We start from the raw sequence: 21,018 nt of genomic DNA on the forward strand, positions 1-21,018 counted from the left end.
ACAGCTGAAAAAATAGATTTGTATGCCCAAGTTGCTCTCAACAGACATAAAAGTTTTCCATAACCAAACTAAATGTTTTTTTTTCACTTGAAATTCAATTAATTAAAATTTAAAATTCTGCTTTTTAGTTGCACTCGCCACATTTCAAGTGTGCAACAGTCACATATGATGAATAGCTCCCATATTGGACAGTGCATATTTAGAGCACGGACTGTCAAACTTTTTCTGTAAAGGGCCAGAGAGTAAATATTTTAGGCCTTGCAAGCTATATGTACCCCCAACCTAGAGGACTCTGCTTGGGGGATCAGAGAAGTCTTTAAGAAGGTCACCATTAAGCTGGAATTTAAAGGACGAGTAGGATTTCAAATGTAAAAATATAGAGGGTGGTGAGAAGGGTATTCCAGACTGAGGCATGAACATGAGCAGTCGCAGAAGTGTAAACTAGCATGGCACCCTTAAGAAAAAGCAGCAGCATGCCTAATGTTGAAAGAAGGGAAGGAATGTGCCCACAAGGTTGCCTATTTATCTTACTGGGCACATTTCTAGCTCTCCTGATAGTTATTCTGTCCTTAAGACCCTTTTAGCTAGGAAATTGACTGTCCGGTCCTATTGATTGGCTCTTCCCTAGGTAGCCCGAACTACTTTGAAAGACACACTTGCATGTCAAATATTGTGATACATTTCCAAATTCCAATGTTGTACTGAGCTTTAGGATCTACCTTGATGATACCCAAGATCTCACGGAAGTTGGGCCACTTCTCTCCCAAAGCTTATACTCCTACTTCTGCGTCTGGGCCACCCAGTAGCTAAGCTAATCCCATTAATCTAACAGCAATAATCCACTAACTATAATGTTTAATATCAACTCCCTAATCAAAATCGATCCCTTGCCTTCCAAGTTTGGCAATAGAGAAGGCTAGGAGAGAAAAAATAGAAGTTGAAGCTTTCAGGTACCTTCTCTTCTGGAAGGTCTCGCTCCTTGGCCAACATGATCTAAGCTTGATTTCATTAGGGAATTGACAGAGAAGTTTAGTTTTTGCTTTGTATAAAGAAAGCATAAGAGGGTCTCCCATGAGTCTAGTGACATGCCATATTTGTATACATCTAAGTTCTCACCTGTGTCCTATGTAAGTCCAGCTGCTGGACAGATGAGCTCTTTGATAGTAGCCCCAAATGGAATGGCAGACCCAGCATCAGAGTCAAAACATGGCAAGGGGTGAGCTTTTTTCCAAATATGGGGAAGGTTAACATGACCTAACACCAAAGCTTCTCTATCTCTTGCCATATAAGAATGACCTTTTCTGTGAGGAATTAAAAAGAGAACCTTAATGAGACATACCTACATCACTAGATGTGCTTACTACAGACACTTACTGAACTAGTCTGTCAGGTCAGTGGATGAGGTCAAGAACTTGCCACACTTAAGTGTCATTGTTAACCAGTGGAACAAAAAGAAGAGGAGGAGGAGGAAAAAAGTTGTTTTGAGCCGAGACATGAGGCACAATCTTTACCTAGAACTGCTTGAAAAAATGTTTCTCTCCTTTCCTCTCGCCAAAGAATCAGGGGGCTCTGAATGTATTCAGTTGACTGACACCAAATGCTCACCTGGAGAGCACTCTCTCCCTCTGAAGGCTACACAGCTAAAACACAAGGAAGGCACCTCTCCTCAGCTGTCCCCAAGTGTGACTGACAGGTCTGTGCCCCTCAGCTTTAGACGTCATTCTTTCAACCAGCATATTATGACAATGACTAATTGCTCTGCTGCTGATTCACACACCGGGAATTACAAAACCATGGCCAAACAGAGTGTGGGCCTAAAATTCATTTCTGTTTTTAACCGTTTGAAGCCTACTTTTTAACATCTGAAACTCGTTAAGATTCTTCAAAAATAAAGGAACATCAGGTATGGTCAAGATGGCAGAGTAGGTAAACACTGTGCCTATCTCCTCACACAACCACATCGAAGTTACAACTAACCTACAGAACAACCATCATTACAAATTACCTGAAATCTAGCTGAACAGAAGTCCTATAACTGAAGACACAAAGAAGAGGCCACCTCAAAACTAGTAGGAGGGACAGAGACACAGAATGGGCTGGTCCCACACCTACACATGGCAGTTGAAAATCAGGAAGAAATCTTGGCTATGGATATCCCCCCAGAGGAGCGAGGGATCCCAGCCCCAACACCAAACTCCCCAGCCCAGGGTTTCAGGGCTAGGAAGAGAAGTCCTCACAACTTCTGGCATAACAACCAGCAGAGACTGTGGCTGAGTGAGACGGAAGGCTGCCTCTTAAGGAGGCTGCACGTGGACTCACTTGCTGATGGACTCACCCGCTCTGAGCTCCAACACTGGGGCAGCAGCTCAAAAGGTGCCAGGGACATTCAGGAGGAACTGAGTTGTCTGGCTTCAGGGCTAGCGCTGGAGGGGCGGGTTTCTCCTGACAGAAGTTCTAGCAGAACGTATTGTTCCTTTGTTGAGCCCTCCCCACTCGCAGCATGCAGACTCAGGCAGTTGCCATATCTGAACATCCTTAAGCCCAGCACTAGCGTCTCGGTTTGGAGCTTAGCCTCTTGAGGCACATCCAAGCCCACCACAGGTGGTGGCCATCTGCGATTGCTTGGTGATTCATGGCAGGTGGGCTTAGGCAGGGCATAGGCTGTGGCTGAACTTGGCCTGCACCAGAGCACCTCCCAGGAGGCCTTGGCCTGCATGCGCAGTGGCCAGCTTCAGCCTGAAACAGTGCATTAACAGGGCCATGTCCGAGGATGACACATCCAAAGGGTAGACTGGGCAGGCATCAAAGCCCTGCTAAAGCGAATCTTACTCTATAGAGTCAGGCCCTGCACAACGGCGCCTTCACAGTATTCACAGTCAATCCTCATGACCAAGCATATCGAAAGTCAATCCCTCTCATTCACATGCAAACAGCAATTAAGGCTCAACTACAACAGGACACACATAGCCCTGAAGCACCTGGCTAAGGTGACCAGGGAGACTGCGCCACTGGGTCCCACAGGACACCTACTATATAAGGCCACTTTACTAAGACCGGGAGACATAGCAGCCCTACCTAATACTTAGAAACAAACACAGGGAGGCAGTCATAACAGGGAGACAAAGAAACATGTCCCAAATGAAGGAGCAGAACAAAGCTCCAGAAAGGGAACTAAACAAAACGAAGACAAGTAATCTATCAGGTGCAGTGTTCAAAATGTTGGTAATAAGAATGCTCAGTGAATTTAAGGGAATAGTAGATAAACTCAGAACTTTAACAAAGAGATAGAAAACACTTTTAAAAATCAGAAACAAAGAATATAATAACTGAAATGAAGAATACCTTAGGAGGAATCGACAGTAGATTAGATGAAGCAGAGGTTCGAATCGGTGATTTAGAAAATAGCAGAAAACATCCAATCAGAACAGTAACAAGAGAAAAGAATCCAAGAAAATGAGAATAATTTAAGGGGCCTCTGGGACAACACCAAACATACTAACATTTGCATCATAGAGGTATCAGAAGGAGAAGAGAAAGAACAAAGAATTGAAAACCTATTCGAAGCTTCATCTGTATTCGTAGCCGCTCCACAGCACTAACATCACTGCCTCCAGCTCCACCTCAGATCATCAGCCATTAGATTCTCATAAGAGCACTGGTCCCTGGTGCCAAAAACGTTGGGGACCACTGCATTAGAAAGCTCTCTTGGGAATAAACTTCCAGAAAAAAAAAAGTGTGAGCACTTTTCTTCTGGAAGTTTGAAGGAGGAAGTGTAGATAATCCTCCCTTCAAGCAAACAAAATATTTTTTTCTGAAAACACACCCATTTCCTTTAACTCATTTAATCCGATACTATTAGTGGAGGTGAAAAGCCATAACTGACCACTATGCTGATCCCTAGCTCAGCAGAAAACCACTCTCCAGAGTTTCTTCACCATCCTGACCCCAGCCAGTGTATTTATTTGTCTCCTTGTCTTTTCCAGGTGGTGAGTACAGACAGTGAAGACTCAAGGAATGTTCCCAGAATTCCTCCTCTGAACAGAAACAGGAGACCAGGCTGCTGCAAGGGCCACAGGCTCTGTAAACAGGTATAACTAAGGTAGGGACCTCAGTTCCTGCAAACTGAGGAAAGAGATCTATCTCGTCCTAACTACAATCTTGACCTCACTCCACCATCAGTCCAAGCTTCACTATCATTTTTCTATATGATCTTAAGCAAATTACTTGACCTCCATAAAGCTTAAATATATAGGCTAGATGTAGGAAAAGGAGAAGTGCTATCTTCGTGTTGCAACTAAGCATAAAAAAACTACCACTGTAGACTATTAAAACAAGTTCAACAAAACATGACCATGGAACATCACTGCATAAAGGCTGCCTGCCTCAAGAAATGGAAAGAGAATTCACCTAGGTGTCAGGAGGCCTTCTGGATATACCTTTTATCAGTCGCATAGTGTTGGCCAATTTGCATCACTTCCTTGTGTTTTAGGGTCCTCAACTATAAAATGCGAAGATGAAACCAGAAGAACCCTAAGGCCTATTTTACTAACAAAATATTTTCAGTGTCCAGTATGTGCCACCCACTTTATACATACTATACCCTACAACAAGGATGTACGGTAACCATTATTATATCTATTTTATAAATGAGGGATTTGAAGCTCAGAGAAAGTACACCTGGCACTCGATCCTTGATCAGTCTGGTTTCAAAGCCTGTGCTATTTCACACTATAGTATTTTCCACTATGTATCTAGGAGGCTACGCTTACAGGGCCTTGCAAGTTTAAAGACACAGTCTCACAACTTAGGCCTAAACCAAGCCACCAAATCAGCAGGGAGAAATGCAGAAAATTATATACAACTAAAAGAAGGCAGAGAGGAGGGAAGAAAAAAAGAAAAAGAATGGTAAAAAGAAAACATAAAATTAGTATCTATGATAACTGTAAATGGAATAAATTACCTACTAAAAAGGCTGTTATGTCATTAAGGACCCTCTTTCTATCTTCTGCATGGTTCTACGTAAGGTCAGAGAATAGTTGCTAATACAATAGGAGCTACTTGCTTTCTCATTCAAATCTGACAAGAGAAAGATATATTTTTTCTGAGTATCTCAAGCAAGGGTCCTGAAATTCACCAAAATAAGACTTCTTGGGTTACACTCCCACTCCTGAATCAATGACTATGGCCAGGGAAGTAAAATGGCTTAAGCCAATGATGGCCCAATTATTAAAATACTGTTGTCTTCGACAGCCTCTCCCCTTTCTTCCTACTTCACTGGCTTTGCTTCCTTATTCTCCCTTACTGACTCCCAAGGCCAGCTTCAAGAGTGTGTGCAAGTGCAGTCATACAAGGAACCACTCTTCATTTAATGCTCTGCTGTCACCATCTTGAAATTCTAAGTAAGTTATAAACATTGGGCCCCACATTTTCATTTTGCACTAGGTTCTGCAAATTATGTAGCCAGTCCTGTTAACTACTCCTCTCTCCAGTCTGTCTTGGAAGTACCTGTAGTGTTGGTCCTGGACTCTCTTTCTTTCTTTTATCTATGTTCATGCTTATGTGAATCATTGCTAAGGCTTTAAATGCTCTCCCTATGATAATAAATCCTAAAGATACTATTCAGCTCAGATATCGCCACTGAGCACCATCCGCTCACATCCATCTTGTCATCTTGATAACTTAACTTGGATATCTAACGGGTACCACAAACAGTATATAAATTATGGATCTTTTCATTTCTTCCCTTCTCAAAATATCTGCCCTATCCCATGAGTGCTCACCACACTCAATCTTCTTGGGTAAACTTTTACCATCTGCCTTTCCTGACTTGAAGCATTTGTGCTTCTTATTCCTTCTATCCACTGGAAAGTTGTACCAATTTACATTCCTGCAAGCAATCTATCAAAAGGCCCATTTATTCACACCCTGACCATGACAGGGTATTTTTTTTCTAGTTATTTGATAGGTGGAAAAGTGGTTTATTATTTTGTATTCCTTCAGTTATTAAAAGGGTCAGTGAATTGACGTTTGCCTTTCTTCTTTGGACTTCCTAGTTCTACATGTCCATTTTCTCTAGTGGAATAACATTAATTTGTTAAGAGTCCACTATATATTAAAAATATATATCAATTGTCTTAATAAAAGTGTTAGAACAAAGCTAGTACAAGGAAGGACAAATCATTGAGGTCTCAAATTAAGGTAGAAGCAACAGGAATGTCCTTGGCTCTGGGAATATAATGATATAAAGTATTACAGGCAAAGGGGAAAATCAGGTACAAATACTTTGCTTAGGAATTGAACTTTGAATGTCTGTGTTGCTGACGGGTCCCTATGTGGTTGCCTCTTGCGCATCATGACTGAATGAATTCCATACAGACATGGGTTAAGAAATGGGCTTTATAGTAAGACAGGGTCAGTAAGAACAGAATAGGCAGGTGCCCCCATCCTGTCACAGAGAAGCAGGCCATGGCCAGGGACTCTGGCACAGTTGAGACCCAGTTGAGGGAGCTTGCCTGTTTCTCCCTTCATATGAAAGAAAAGTCAAGTGCAACAAAGCAGCTTTATCAAGCTGGATGACTGATGTCAGTCTGGTTTGGGGTTGACTTAGACTAGTTACTAGTGAAAATGAGAAGTTGTCAATGTATATATTGACAGTAGACCCAGCACACTTGCTGATAGAGTGGATGTGGTAAAAAGAGGAAAAGAAGGGAATCAGGGATGACTCCTGGGTTCTGTTTTGAGCACCTGGCAGACAGTGGAGAATTTGAGTAGGATTAGAGAAGACTAGGGGAAGAAACTAGGATTAGATAACGCTGAGCTTCAAATGCCAGTGTCGAAGAGAACAGTAGTCACTGATATATGAAGTTTAGTAGAAATGGAGAGATAAGTATAGAAATGAATTCCATTTCTGTCACATCGTGTTTGAGAAAGAGGAGTGTCCCAGAAGTACTCAGGATGTAACTGGTATCGTTTCAATTCAACAGCCTTCAGAAAAGTAAAGTTCGAAGGCAAGATTCAGAACATTGATTCGAGAACACAAAATTTATTTCCAGTGTGAAGACCACAGCTATACTTCTAGAATCATCTATTTTCACCAACAATCCCAGTTTTCTCTATAACTGCTAGTGTTAAGTCCTCTGATCCCTCACTTCAACCTGCAGAGGCAATATCACAGGCTGTGAACCTATTTCTATTTAAATAGGAAGGAAAGTTTACATAAATAACCTAGCCAATCTAAGATCTTTTCTGTGACTATTCCTTACCAAAATACATTCATTGAGCAATTACCACGTACCAAGGACTGTGCTAAATGCAACATACGCATTATCTCATAACTCACCTTCACAATAACCCTACAAGACAGTCACAGCACTACTACCCTGATCCTCACTGGGATTAGAACTGAGACAATCCAACCACACTGGTTTTAAAGGTGGCAACCCTCTCATTCCAATCGTACTGATCACAATTCCTGGCCCACTGGAGATCACTAAATAGAATGAACTGAATGAGTTAATATACATGGTCTTTAATTTCCTCTCGAACTAAGAAAAACTATTTCAAAATAGAAACAAAATGTAAGTAACTGCTTATAACTGCTTCTTCCCCCTTGGTTAGGAATTTAAAGGGTTGACACAAAGGCCGCTTGCCTCCAGAAAAAAGACTGCCAATAATCACTAAGAGAGGGACTCAGGCCAGAATGAGGTAACCGTGGCTTCACTGTCTTTAAATAAGTTATTTCAATATCAGTGTTTTTCTCCATAAATGAACTGGGCAGAATCAATTGTTATCTGGGAAAATCATGTAATTATTAAAATGTCCTAATTCTACTACAGTTTTAGCTTTGGGAAAATTCAACTTATTTTAGATATAAATCAGGAATGTTTACTTTAGGGGGAAAAATGCTTAGAGCCTCCTCACTGTTTCATTATCCCTCTCCTATACCCATCACTTACTTTTCTTCCGTCAGAGGCACTCCCTGCTACAGCCGGATGAACTACTTTAGTAATTTAACAACCTCTCAGGCTTCATTTGCTTGGTTGTAACCAAATCTTTCGCTGCCTCGTCTTAATCAGACCGCATTCTCTTTTGCTACTTTTGACCATTTAAAAAATTTTTTCAGCTCCACTAGTCATTTTAAAGCATGCAAATAATTATGAAATTAAGTAAATGATTTGTCAGCCAAGTGATTAAGTGTACCACGCAGCATTCTAAGAGCTTTTACACCTCAATCCTCAAAACCATGTACATTACAGGTAGAGAAACGGAGGCCAAAAAGGTTAAAATCATCAGCACAGGAGCTTGTGTTAAACTGCAAAGATACGAGATTTTCTGGCAATAAATATCTTTATTATGACTGTTTTAATGGTTAAAACTTGCATGTTTCCTAAAGTAGTCTGTAACAGGATAAAAAAAATTACAAAAAGACAAGCTTCTTAAGGTTTCATTTGAATTAACTATAAAATTAAAATACCTGTTATTTAATATTTTCTAAAATAACACGAAATGTATTCAATATGTAATATAAACCTCAATAATATAATTCTATTACGCAATTATTTACAAACTGAACTAAAAATATTTAGCTAAACAGAGAAATTAAAAAACAAGTTCTCAAATAATTTTATCCTAAGTAATCTATTCTTCGGAGTAGAAATACTCATTTCGTACAATATGCTCATTATATCAATTTTTAGTTGCACTTTGTTGGTGTTAAATTTAGCCCAACTTAAAATTCCTGTGTACCTGGAAAATACAACTATTCTTTTTAAAAGCTATTCAGAATTTATAACAGGGTTTAATAATTCAGACTGATCCCACCCTTATTTTAAAAATAATTTAGATATTCCTTTTTTTGATAAGTGGAACTTCTCATTAACAATGTAAAACATTTTCCTTTCTAAACTGTATACTTTTATTCAGTTATTTATATAACACTGTTATAAACTAGTAAGCAAAGCAAGCAACATTACTTTTTTTAAATAACATCTTTAATTAAAGTTTTTGCAAAGGTAAAATATTAAACTTAAAATAGGTCTTAGTACATCAAAATACTAAGTTCTCTAATTGTATTCCAAGATGGTCTTTAAAACATAATATCCCATATATCACAGAAGAGCAACCTTGATCTGCAATTGTACAGAATGAATTATACAAACATAATAAATATATTTACGCCCTTACACATAACAGTATGTACAACAGCAGTTGACAATAGTAGCTCAGAACAGCAAAAAGGATTAGTCCCTCCCCCAAATTGTAGCCCTGACACATACTGGACTGATTTAAGAAACCTTGACTAAAGTATTTATTAACTAGTGAAATAGTAACTTAATAGTTACTAATAGTTAGTAGTTACTAACTCAATGCAGTTCTTCCCTTAAAAGAGAAGGAAAAAAGTTTCTCTTGTTTCTCAAAATAAACAAAAATATTAAGTTTGGTGTGTTCTTCTTTAAATCATAAAAAATTACAAAACATAGACTAAGGCAGGTTTAAAAGGGAAATATAAACTTCAGAATAATTTCCATAGCATAATAGATTAAAAGGCAAAACTAACATAAACAAATGAGGAAATACATAAAGCAACTATTTTTTAACCAATGAACTCAAAATCTGAAATAGCTGATTCAGACAGATAGGTGGGAAACAGACATATGAAATAAAATGAAAAAGTACAAAGATGGATCAATAAAATAATACATTGCACAAAATCTCAAATAAGTTGAAATAATCTGAAAATATAGGAATTTTCTCAAGAGGAAGAAAATGCTAGGTCATAAAGGGAACTCCCAAGATGAAATTATGTCTGCTTTCCTGCACAAGGGGTATTTACCTTCTGAAAAGAATGGTGACGTTATTGCTATAAGATAATCAAAAATTACTCTTAGAGGAGACAACTCTTTTCATTCCTCCATAAAAGCCAGAAGAAATAAGAAAACCAAATCCTTGATTTTCACTATAGCAAAAGAAAATCTTTATACAAAAGCTATTATATTTTTATGTTCTTGATGTCTAAAATCAGAATCTATTAGAATATGTTCTTCGAGAACACATTTTAATCACAATACACACTGCTCAAATCTTGACGTATTCCTAGAAGAATAACATCAAGGTGGCTTTAAGAGGCAACAATATAAATGTGATATTATGACAGCATTTAATTAACAGAAAGAAATGTGAACATTTAAAAAAATATAAAAGCCCAATATAAAGATCCCCCCTCCTATAACAGATATTTTACTCTAGAATCTAATTGCACATTGAAGAGTTGTTTTAGCCAAATGTGGCTCTCCGCAGAAATTAAATGTGCTCTCAAGCATTCATATGGTCTGATTCTACAAATGACCACCAAAGTAAGAGTACATATACTGAAAGGCACACATTTCCACATTTTATCAAGTAATTTTGTGTAAATTTTCCTTAGCACTATTAACATTAATCTTTTTTAAAATAAAAGGTGCCATCACCATCTGTGCAAATCTAAACAAATCCTCTTCTGAAACCTTTACCTATTTTCATAATACCATGTCTGAACTATTTTCCCTCTTTGAATGAACATATTTTCATTTTAAAATTCTGAAAGTGGGAATCCTTGCCTTTTCAAAGGAATGACATTTTTATGGAACCTAATGAAATGATTTGTTAAATACAATGTTAAAAGCATGATTAAGAATTCAAGTACAATAAAAGATAAGCAAGTGGCATTCTTATAGCAAGCCACCATACTAAAACTAAAACATGCTATTTGATTAAAAAGGAACACAATGCAGTAATATAAGAGCACAAATTTGATATGCAGTGTTGTTTGGACTGGCTTTCAGAATTTTCACAGGTAAAAAAAAAGCATTTGCCAAGTATGTCATAATTAATATGCAATACACAGGTACAAATACAAATAGTTATTTCCTGCTTCAACATAACCCTAGTGAATCACTCTGAAAGCAGTGGTTGTTCATGTTTGAAAATAATGTTATAAAAACAGGCCAGTATACAATTCTACTATGAATACGAACGTCTACATAGAGGGTCCAAAACATGAGCTGAATATAATATAATAATACAAGATTCAGTAGCATAAGAACTACTAGATAACCAAAGGGTTTCAATCAACACTGCAGCACTGCTAAACTTTTATAGGTAGTTCAGGTCATTAACTCTCCATTGGGTAAACATAAACCTACGATCAACTATACTAGAGGACAACTGAATGACAAGACTGCTGTGATTTTAACTCCCTCCCTTCTCTTTTCTCAGCCTCAATAAACACACACACACACACACACACACACACACACACACACACACACACCCCAAAAACAACAAAAACCTGTATGTGCTTTGAGAGTAGTGGGGTACACAAATGAATTTCCCCTCCAAAAACCTAAAATAATATAGTAAAAATAAAAACCGTATTACCAGTTATGGCATCTAAAGAAAACCTAACTACTAACATGCTAGAAACCACCATTTACACCAAAGTTCAGAACATAAGTTAAAGGGATCAAGTTGGTATGTGGGGTGGGAAGTAGGAAAAAAAACTGATTAGCTTTTTTAGAAGTTTAAAAATTTGCGTTAAAAAAAGAAAAAATATGTAATAGCTCACAGTTTTTCTTTGCAATGTACTTTAAAGTGTTTCTATGTTACTTCTGGAAACACATAAAGGCAAATAAAAGGAAAACAAAAATGGAAGACAAAAAAATTCAATATACAAAAGTAACTTAAACACATACGAATTTTGTCAAGATAAACCATGAAAAGAATGAGTTGTAAGAACACAAAAGTGAAGACAAGTGTTCATACATTTCTCCCAGGTGACTTGTTCACACTGAACACAGCACTGGCATATTGTATTTTAGAGCCCCTTACAGAATACAGAGCTATGCATTCTTAATATACATATTAAGTTTCCATTACTTTTAATATAAGTCAAATTTATATGCTTTCTTCCCGATGTGCAAACTGGAGCCCATGTCTATATTACCAGTGGCCTGGATGGGCCACCAAATCAAAGAGAGGTAAAATGTACTTAGTGGCCCACCCCTCCCTCCAACCCCAAAATAACCCCTCAAATTACAAAGTTGCATTTAAAAAAATCTGTTCAATTAAAATAATAGTTTTAAAATTCTTTACTAGTAAACACAAGAAACTTTTATAATTACTAAATTGTTTAATAAAAATCCAGGTCCTTACCACCTGCCCAATAATTCAGTCCATGTACAGAATGTTATTTGAACGTTTGTTTAGCTTAAAGACTAAACACATATACGCATATACTTCAGCGGAACAAGAAAAAAATCAGTATCTATTCGTGTGTATATAATTTCAACTAGATGGTACCTTTGTTAAATAAAACTGTATTCCTGAGGTGCCACTTGGGGTTTCTTTTTAAGGTGTGGGCCTAAAAGAAACAAGTACAATTTTTCTGTAAGGAAACTGAAGTTGTCATTTTAATTCTGCTCAACTCAGACAAGACCCAAGTTTAATGAGTATGAAAACCTAATTAAAATATCCATTCCTGGGTCAAATTTTGTCTATAAACTGTGATCGCTGATTTCTTCCTTTAATTCTTAAGTAGATGTTTTATAAAGCAGGGAAGGAAGAGGTATGTATTACTGAGGGAAAACAGCAAGTAAAAATATTTTAAGACCTATTATAAGCTCTAAACTGTTTCCTTGTACAAGTGATTAAAATTCAACACCATAATTCTTGCCCTTTTGCAAAAAGCCCACACACAATTTTTACCAAATATAACCACATACAATGAGCAGTTTCATTTCAACCTATCAAAAGGGAATTTTCTTCAGTTCATTCCAACAAGTATTTTCTAATTGAACCCAAGTTGGAGGAAGGGATATAGACAAAGCTTTACATGCTAATTACCAGTGGCAGGTACCTGTATTTAAAATCAACAAGTATGGTTTTCCTACACACACCCCCCACCCCGCCCCAACAACCCCAGGTGCTACAGTTCCATGGCTTGCCAGTTAGAAGTAGTGTCTATGTTGTCAAAGTCTCTTTGTTCCAGTAGCTTTGCTTCTACTGCACTTTTCTGACATGCAGAAGTTAAGTTTTGGTTGATGTACGTCCCAAGTTTCAAACTGTCCACTTTAAATTTTTTTAAAGTTTCTTTTGTTTTATTTATAAAAGAAAAGAACCAACTCTTCACCATTCTGCATCTCCAATGGCTTTGGAAAATATATAATCTCTTCCATTAAGATTCATAATACCATCCTTGAGATGAAATTTCCATTTGTTTTTACTTCTGTGTATCTAAATAAATTTAAAAAAAAAAGAATGTAAGAAATACAATTAAAAGACTGAGGAAACAAACTACAAAAAGATCCATTCACACACCAAAAAAACTGTCCCATACATTATAGCATTTGCAAATTGTTTTTTTAATTGATATGATCAATATGTAATATTACTTCCAGATTTATAACATGATTATTTTTATATACTGAGAAATGATCACAATAAGTCTAGTTAACATTCATCACCACAGTTGTAATTTTCTTATAAGAACTTTTAATATTTACTCTTAGCAACTTTCAAAAACACAACACAGTAACTAGAGTCACCATGCTAAACATTGTATCTCATGACGTAACTGGAATTTTCTACCTCTTGACCACCTTTACCCATTTCACTCACTCTTCCCACCCCACCTTTTCAATCATCAATCTGTTCTCTGTAACTGGGTTGTTTGTTCTAGATTCCATATATAAATGAGACCATATGGTATGTGTCTCTCTGACTTAAGTTCATTTAGCATGATGCCCTCAAGGTCCATCTATCCATGTTGACAAGATCTCATTCTTTTTTATGGCTGAATAATATTCCATTATATTTTTCTTTATCCACTCATCCATTAATAGACACTTAAGTTGTTTTCATGTCTTCGCTACTATAAATAATGCTGCAGTAAACATGGGGTATCAAGTTAGTGATTTTGTGTCTTTCAAGTAAATACTCGGAAGCAAAATTACAAGATTACATGGTACTTCTCTAAGGTAATAGTTCACTGTAGTTTTGATTTGTAGTTCCCTGATGATTAGTGATGTTGAGTACCTTTTTATGTACCTACTGGCCATTTGTATGTCTTCTTTGGAAAACTGTTCAGGTCTTCTGCCCATTTTTAATCAGATTGCATTTTTGCTATTGAGTTGAATGAGTTCTTTATGTATTTTGGATATGTTAACCCCTTATAAGATATATGTTCTGCAAATATCTTTTCCCATTTGGCAGGTTGCCTTTTCAATTCGTTGATAATTTGCTGTGCAGAAGCTTTTTAATTTGTTGTCTCACTTGATTATTTTTGCTTTTGTTGCTTTTGCTTTTGGTGTCAAATCCAAAATAAATCATCACCAAAGCCAATGTCAAAGAGCTTACCACCTATGTAATCTAGGAATTTTTCATCCATTTTGAGTTAATTTTTGTGTATGGTGTAAGATAGTGGTCCAGTTTCCCCAACACCATTTATTGAAGAGACTTTCCTTTCCCTATTGTGTATTCTTGTCTCTTCTGTTCTAACACATATGGATGGGTTTTGTTTGTGGGCTCTTTTCTGTTCCATTTATCTATGCGTGTTTTAATGTCAATACCATACTATTTTGATTACTCCAGCTATGTAATATAGTTTGAAATCAGGAAAGGTGATGACTCACTCCAGGTTTGTTTTTCTTTCTCCAGACTGCTTTAGCCTTCATTTGTTCTTTTTCTAGTTAAGATGTAACTTTAGGTTATTTGGGACCATTCTGGTTTCTTGAGATAGGCTTGTAGTCATATAGATTTCCCTCTTAATACTGCTTCTGCTGAATCCCAAAAGTTTTGGAATGTCATATCGTCATTCTCATTTGTCTCTATGTATCTCTTGCTCTCTCTTTTTATTTCTTCTTTGACCCTGTTGTTCTTTAGTAGCATGTTGCTTAATCCCTACATATTTGTGGGGTTTCTCACTTTCTTTTTGCAGCTGATTTTTAATTTCAAAGCACTGTGCTCAGAGAATACACTTAGTATGATTTCAATTTTCTTAAATTCGTTGAGGCTAGTTTTGTGTCCCAACATACAGTCTATCCTTGACAGTGTCCTATGTGCACTGGAGAAGAAATATAGAATATGGTGTTCTGGGATGAAAAGCTCTGTAAATGTCAATTACGTTCATTTGGTCTAACATGTCATTTAAGGCCGATATTTCTTTATTGATTTTCTGTTTGATCTACCCAGAGCTGTCAATGGGGTATTTAGGTCTCCTACTGCAATTGTGTTTTTGTCAAGTTTCTCCATTTAGTTCTGTTAGTAGCTGCTTTATATATTCTGGTGCTCCCTGATTGAGTGTATATATACTGATTAGTGTTATGTTGTCTTCAACACATTATAAATGCCCATCTTTGGCTCTTGTTACCTTTTGTTATCTTGAAATCTATTTTGTCAGATATAAGTACAGCTACACCCACTTTTCTCTGAATGCCATTTGCTTGGAGTATCATTTTCTACCCTATATTTGTCTTTGCAGCTGAGATGTGTCTCTTGAAGGCAGCGTATGGTTGGGTTTTAGTTTTTGATCCAATCCTCTACTCTATGCCTTTTTATTGGTTAATTCAGCTCATTTACATTTAGGCTCATTACTGATGCATAAGGATCTCCTACAACCATTTTAGCTTTTGTTTTCTGGCCAGGACAACACAAAAAAAGATAGCTACAGACCAATATCTCTGATAAATACAGATGCGAAATCCTGAACAAAATACTAACAAATCAAATACAACAATACATTAAAAAGATAATATATCATGATTTAGTAAGGTTTATTTCACACACAAGCATGTGTGGTTCAACACACACAAAGCAATGTGATACACCACATTAACAAAATAAAGGATAAAAATCATATGATCTTATCAACAAATGCAGAAAAAGCATTTGACAAGACACAACATCCATTTATGATTAAAACACTCAATAAAATGGGTATAGAAAAAAAGTACTTCAACATAATAAAGTATATATATGGCAAATCCTCAACTAAGATACTCAATAGTAAAAAATTAAAAGCTTTTCCTCTAAGATCAAGAACAGGACAAGGATGCCCACTCTCACCACTGTTATTCAACACAGTATTAAAGTCCTAGCCAGAGCAATCAGGAAAGAGGAAAAAAATCAAAGGCATCCAAACTGGGAATGAATTAGTAAAATTGTCACTTTTTACAGATGGCATGACTCTCTATATAGAAAACTAAATACTCTACACAAAAAACTATTACAAACCATAAACAAAGACAGTAAAGTTGCAGAATACAAAATAAATGTAGAAAACTCCATTGTGTTCCTATATCCTATCAATAAAATTTCAGAGAAAGAAAAAAACAATTCGTTTTGCAATTGTAATAAAAAGAATAAAATATCTAGGAATAAACTTAAGAAAGGATGTGAAGGACCTATACATTAAAAACTACAAGAATTTATTAAGGGAAACTAAAGACACACAAAAAAATGGAAAGATTGGAAGAATCAACATAATTAAATTAACTATATTACTAATCATGCTAAGCAAAATCAGTCAGACAGAAAAGTCAAGAACCATATTTCACTCATGTGAAAGTAACAAATGAACAAACAAGAACGCATAGACACAGATGATAATATGGTGGTTTCCAGAGAGAAAGGCGGTAAGAGGAGTCAAATATGTAACGACATTTTGACTTTGAATAGTGAACACAATGCAATATACAGCTGATATATTATAGAATTGTATACTTGAACCCTACATAGTTTTATTAACCATTGTTCTCCCAATAAATTTAATAAAATTTTTAAATAATGTAAAAAAAGAAATTGCTTCGGCTATTTGGAGTCTTTTGTGGTTCCATGACTGTTCTGTATCTGTGAAAAATGTCACTGAAGTTTTGATAGAAACTGCACTGAATCTGTAGATTTGGTAGTATGGACATTTCAACAATATTAATTCTTCCAATCCATGAGTATGAAATATCTTTCCATTTATTATTTGTGTCTTCAATTTCGTTCATCAACATCTTTATAGTTTTCATTGTACAGGTCTTTCACCTCCTTAGTTAAATTTACTCTTGGATATTTTATCCTTTTTGACGCAATTGTAAATGGGGCTGTTTTTCTTAATTCTCTTTTCTGATAGTTATTAATGTATAGAAATACAACAGATTTTTGTATATTGATTTTGTATCTTGCAACTTTACTGATTTTTTTAGTTCTGTTTTTTGCTCAAGTCTTTAGGGTTTTCTACATTTAATATCATGTAATATGTGCATAGTGACAGTTTTATTTCTTCCTAATTTGGATGATTATTTCTTTTTCTTCCCCAATTGCTCCTGCTAGAAATTCCAATGCTATGTTGAATAAAAGTGGCGACAGCAAGTAGGCATCCTTATCTTGTTCCTATTTACCACAAAAACTTTCAGCTTTTCACCACGGAGTATATTTGCTGTGGGCTTGTCATATATGTCCTTTATTATGTTGAAGTATATGTTTCCTCTACACTCAATTTGTTGAGAGTTTTTAATCATAAATGAACACTGAATTTTGTCAAATGCTTTTTCTGCATCTATTGAGATGATCAGATGACCTTCATTCTTCATTTTTTAAATATATTACATTGACTTATTTGTGAATGCTGAACCATCCTTGCATCCCTAGAATAAATCCCACATGGTCATGGTATATGATCCTTTTAAGTGTACTATGGAATTTCAGCTTGTTAATATTTTGTTGAGGATTTTTGCATCTATGTTCACCAGGGATATTGGCATGTAATTTTCTTTTCTTGTGCTGACCTTGTCTGGTTTTGCTATCAGAGGAATGCTGGCCTTGTTAAAAGAGTTTAGAAGTGTTCCCTCCTGTTGTTTTTTTTTTGAAGACTTTGAGAAAGATTAGTATTACCTCTTCTTTGAATGTTTGGTAGAATTCACCAGTGAAGCTGCCTGGTCCTGGACTTTTGTTTGTTGGGAAATTTCTAATTACTGATTCTATCTCTTTAAAGAGATCAGTCTGTTCAGATTTTCTATTTCTTCATAGTTTAGTTTTGAAAAGCTGTGTTTCAAGAAATTTAATTTCCTTCTAGATTTCTATTATGTTGCCACATAATTGTTCATAGTGGTCTTATCATCTTTTACATTTCTGTGGTATCAGTTGTAATATTTGATTTTATGTGCGTCTCCTCTCTTTTCCTAGTGAGTCTAACTAAACTTCTAGCAACGTTATCTTTTCAAAGAACCAGCTCTTAGTTTTACTGATCTTTTCTATTATCTTTTCAGAATATATTTTACTTATTTCTGCTCTGATCTTTATTTCCTTCCTTCTACTAACTTTGGGCTTTGTTTGTTCTCCATTTTTTACTTCCTGGAGAATAAAATTAGGTTGTTTATCCGAGATTTTATTTCTTGATATAGTCATTTACCTCTATGAATTTCTCTTAGGACGCTTCCACTACGTTCCATAAATTCTGGTATGTTGTATTTCATTTTCATTTGTTTCAAGGTCTTTTTGATTTCTCTTTAGATTTCCTCTGACCCACTGGTTGTTCAGTAACATGTTTAATCTCCAAATATCTGTGATTTTTCTAGCTTTCTTCTTGTAATTGATTTCTAGTTCATATCATTGTGCTTGGACAAACTGTTTTTTGTTTTTTTTTTTAATGAAGTTTAATTTGTTAAAAGAGTTTAGAAGTGTTCCCTTCTGGTTTTTTGGGGGTTTTTTTGTTTGTTTTTTTTTTAGACTTTGAGAAAGATAGGTATTAACTCCTCTTTGAATGTTCGGTAGAATTCACCAGTGAAGCTGCCTGGTCCTGGACTTTTGTTTGTTGGGAAATTTCTAATTACTAATTCAATCTCCCTAAAAAAAATTACTAGGTTAAGTTTGTTTGTTTGTTTGTTTTTTAATAAATCTATAATTGGTATCTTTTAGAGCTCTGAGTACTTGTGTTCATTAAAGCAGTTATTATTTCTCTGTAAAATATCTCTACCAGGTCTGCATATACATGTGTCTTTTTCATAAGCAATTTTATACTGGCAAACATTTAAAATAAGAATACCCTTTGTTCTCCTTGTTCTCTCTCTAGATCAGTTCTGCCTTTTCCAACTCCTTTTATGTCTATACCACTTACTTAGCCTTAGGATTTTCTTCATTCCTCTTATCTACTGACCATCAAGACAGTATCTTTCCTCAATGTTGGTTATCATGTACAACCTTTCTCTTCCTCATAAATAGTGACAACTTCCACACTGTAGACCATTCTAATACTGTAGCCTCACAGTATTCATACAAATATTAGTATTTTAATCTCTAATTCTACTTCATCTCCAGGATACCTGGCAACTGTTTTCATAAAGGCCACCAAATAATCTAGTTACTACATCAATAGCCTCTTGTCTTCTGATTTATTATCTCCCCTTCCTTTCAATCATCTTATAAACATTGCTGCCAGAAGCACAATTTCATCCAATCACCTTTGCTTGACTATTTCTATTTTTAAATGACCTAATAATAACACACCTTTCCAACCTTATTTCCTATCTTCACATTACTCAAAGACAATATTTCAATCAAAGTAATTATCATCTCTTGCTTGCATTTTTACAAATTCAATTCTTATTCCAAGATGCATCTCAAAATACTGTCCTCCACAAAGCTTTCCCTAATCTCATCGGCTAAAAGTGCTCTTTTCTACTAATCAATTCTCAACGGCATTCCCAAAGACATTTCTAGCATTATTTCTAAGTATATGCAAGAGTGGACTGATTTCTTCTACCAAAATAAAACTCCTTATAGTTTAGTTTTCTCAAGACTTAAATATATAGCGGCATTTGAAAGGTACGCCTGAAGGAATGCTAATCATCCAGTCACTTACTGCAGATTTCAAAAACTGTGTACATCTACTGTTAAGACAAAGAGAGAAGAGTAGAGTTCAAACTGGGCCACCCTGTACAGTCCCATAATTGCCTTCATTTATAGTTTTTACTTGTTTGCAATTCCATGGATTGCGGCGGGGGCGGGGGGGAATTTAATCAACTTAAATGATTGTTTCTTCCCTCTCTCAGTAAGTCTCACTCATTATTCAATGTTCAGTTCAAACTCCACATCCTCTTCAAAGAAGAACCCAAGGTCCTCCCTCTTTTCTGATCAATCCGAAGGACCTCAAATCAAGTAGTTCAGAATTTCATTTCAAAAGAAGAGATTATAGCCTGGAGAAGAGTTCAATGACTTGACCAAGGGCAAAGTGCCATTAAATGACAAAGATGATTCTTGAGTCCTGGTCTATTGTTTATTAAATTAGGCTAATTTATGTAACAATGCAGAAATTCTCACTATGTACAGATATTTTCTTAGGTCCCATTCCAAAAATTCCATGGTCTAAGCTCCCAGTGCAAACGTTTTCCATGGCATGTTCTCAACAAATCACTGTTCAATGTCTGTCAGTGCTGTCTGAATATAATTAGAAGTAGGTGGTAAAGAATTGCAAATTAAGTTATTCCTTTCTGGGACAGCTCTCTTATAAGTCTTCATACCTTTCCCATTTACTGAAATCTGCTTCCTCCAAACTTCTACTTATTGATCCTACCTTTGCTTTTTGGGATTTAATTTTTTTAAAAAATCAAACAACTCTTCATATATTTGAAAAGCACTCTCACATTCTTCCTCTAAATCACTGACTTAAAGCTATGTCTACATTTAGCATTTATTAAAAATTTCTTACCTATTAAAACAAAATAGGGCACAAAAAAATTAAAACAGTAGTCGAGGCAGACTCTTGCATTAACTATCTTATACGTCTGGCCTAAATACTCTATGTAGATATTAAATCCAACATCTTAAGATGGATGATTTGAAGGTCTAACAGACTTTCCAAACTTAACATGTCCAAAGCTGATCACTCTCATCTCCAAGACCTGCTGCATCTGCAGCCTTTCCCATTTGATCTAATGGCACCGTCATTCTTCCTTCCAGTTTCTCATCAAAAAATCTTGGAATCATTCTTGATTCCTCTTT

At 35.9% G+C, this 21,018-nt stretch overlaps 1 protein-coding gene across 1 annotated transcript in view; it reads right to left on the reverse strand.

Annotated features, from left to right (window-relative positions):
- Window positions 1-8,968: 8,968 nt before the first annotated feature.
- GTF2A1 (general transcription factor IIA subunit 1) overlaps window positions 8,969-21,018 on the reverse strand; it is a 46,204-nt gene continuing 34,154 nt past the window's right edge. The window contains exon 9 of the mRNA XM_006925499.3: window positions 8,969-13,269. Coding sequence (XP_006925561.1) covers window positions 13,162-13,269 — 108 coding nt within the window. The 3' untranslated portion in view covers window positions 8,969-13,161. The remainder of the gene's footprint in view (window positions 13,270-21,018) is intronic.

This window comes from Pteropus alecto, unplaced genomic scaffold (assembly GCF_000325575.1).
Source record: "Pteropus alecto unplaced genomic scaffold, ASM32557v1 scaffold8, whole genome shotgun sequence".
NCBI classification, from domain to species: domain Eukaryota; kingdom Metazoa; phylum Chordata; class Mammalia; order Chiroptera; family Pteropodidae; genus Pteropus; species Pteropus alecto.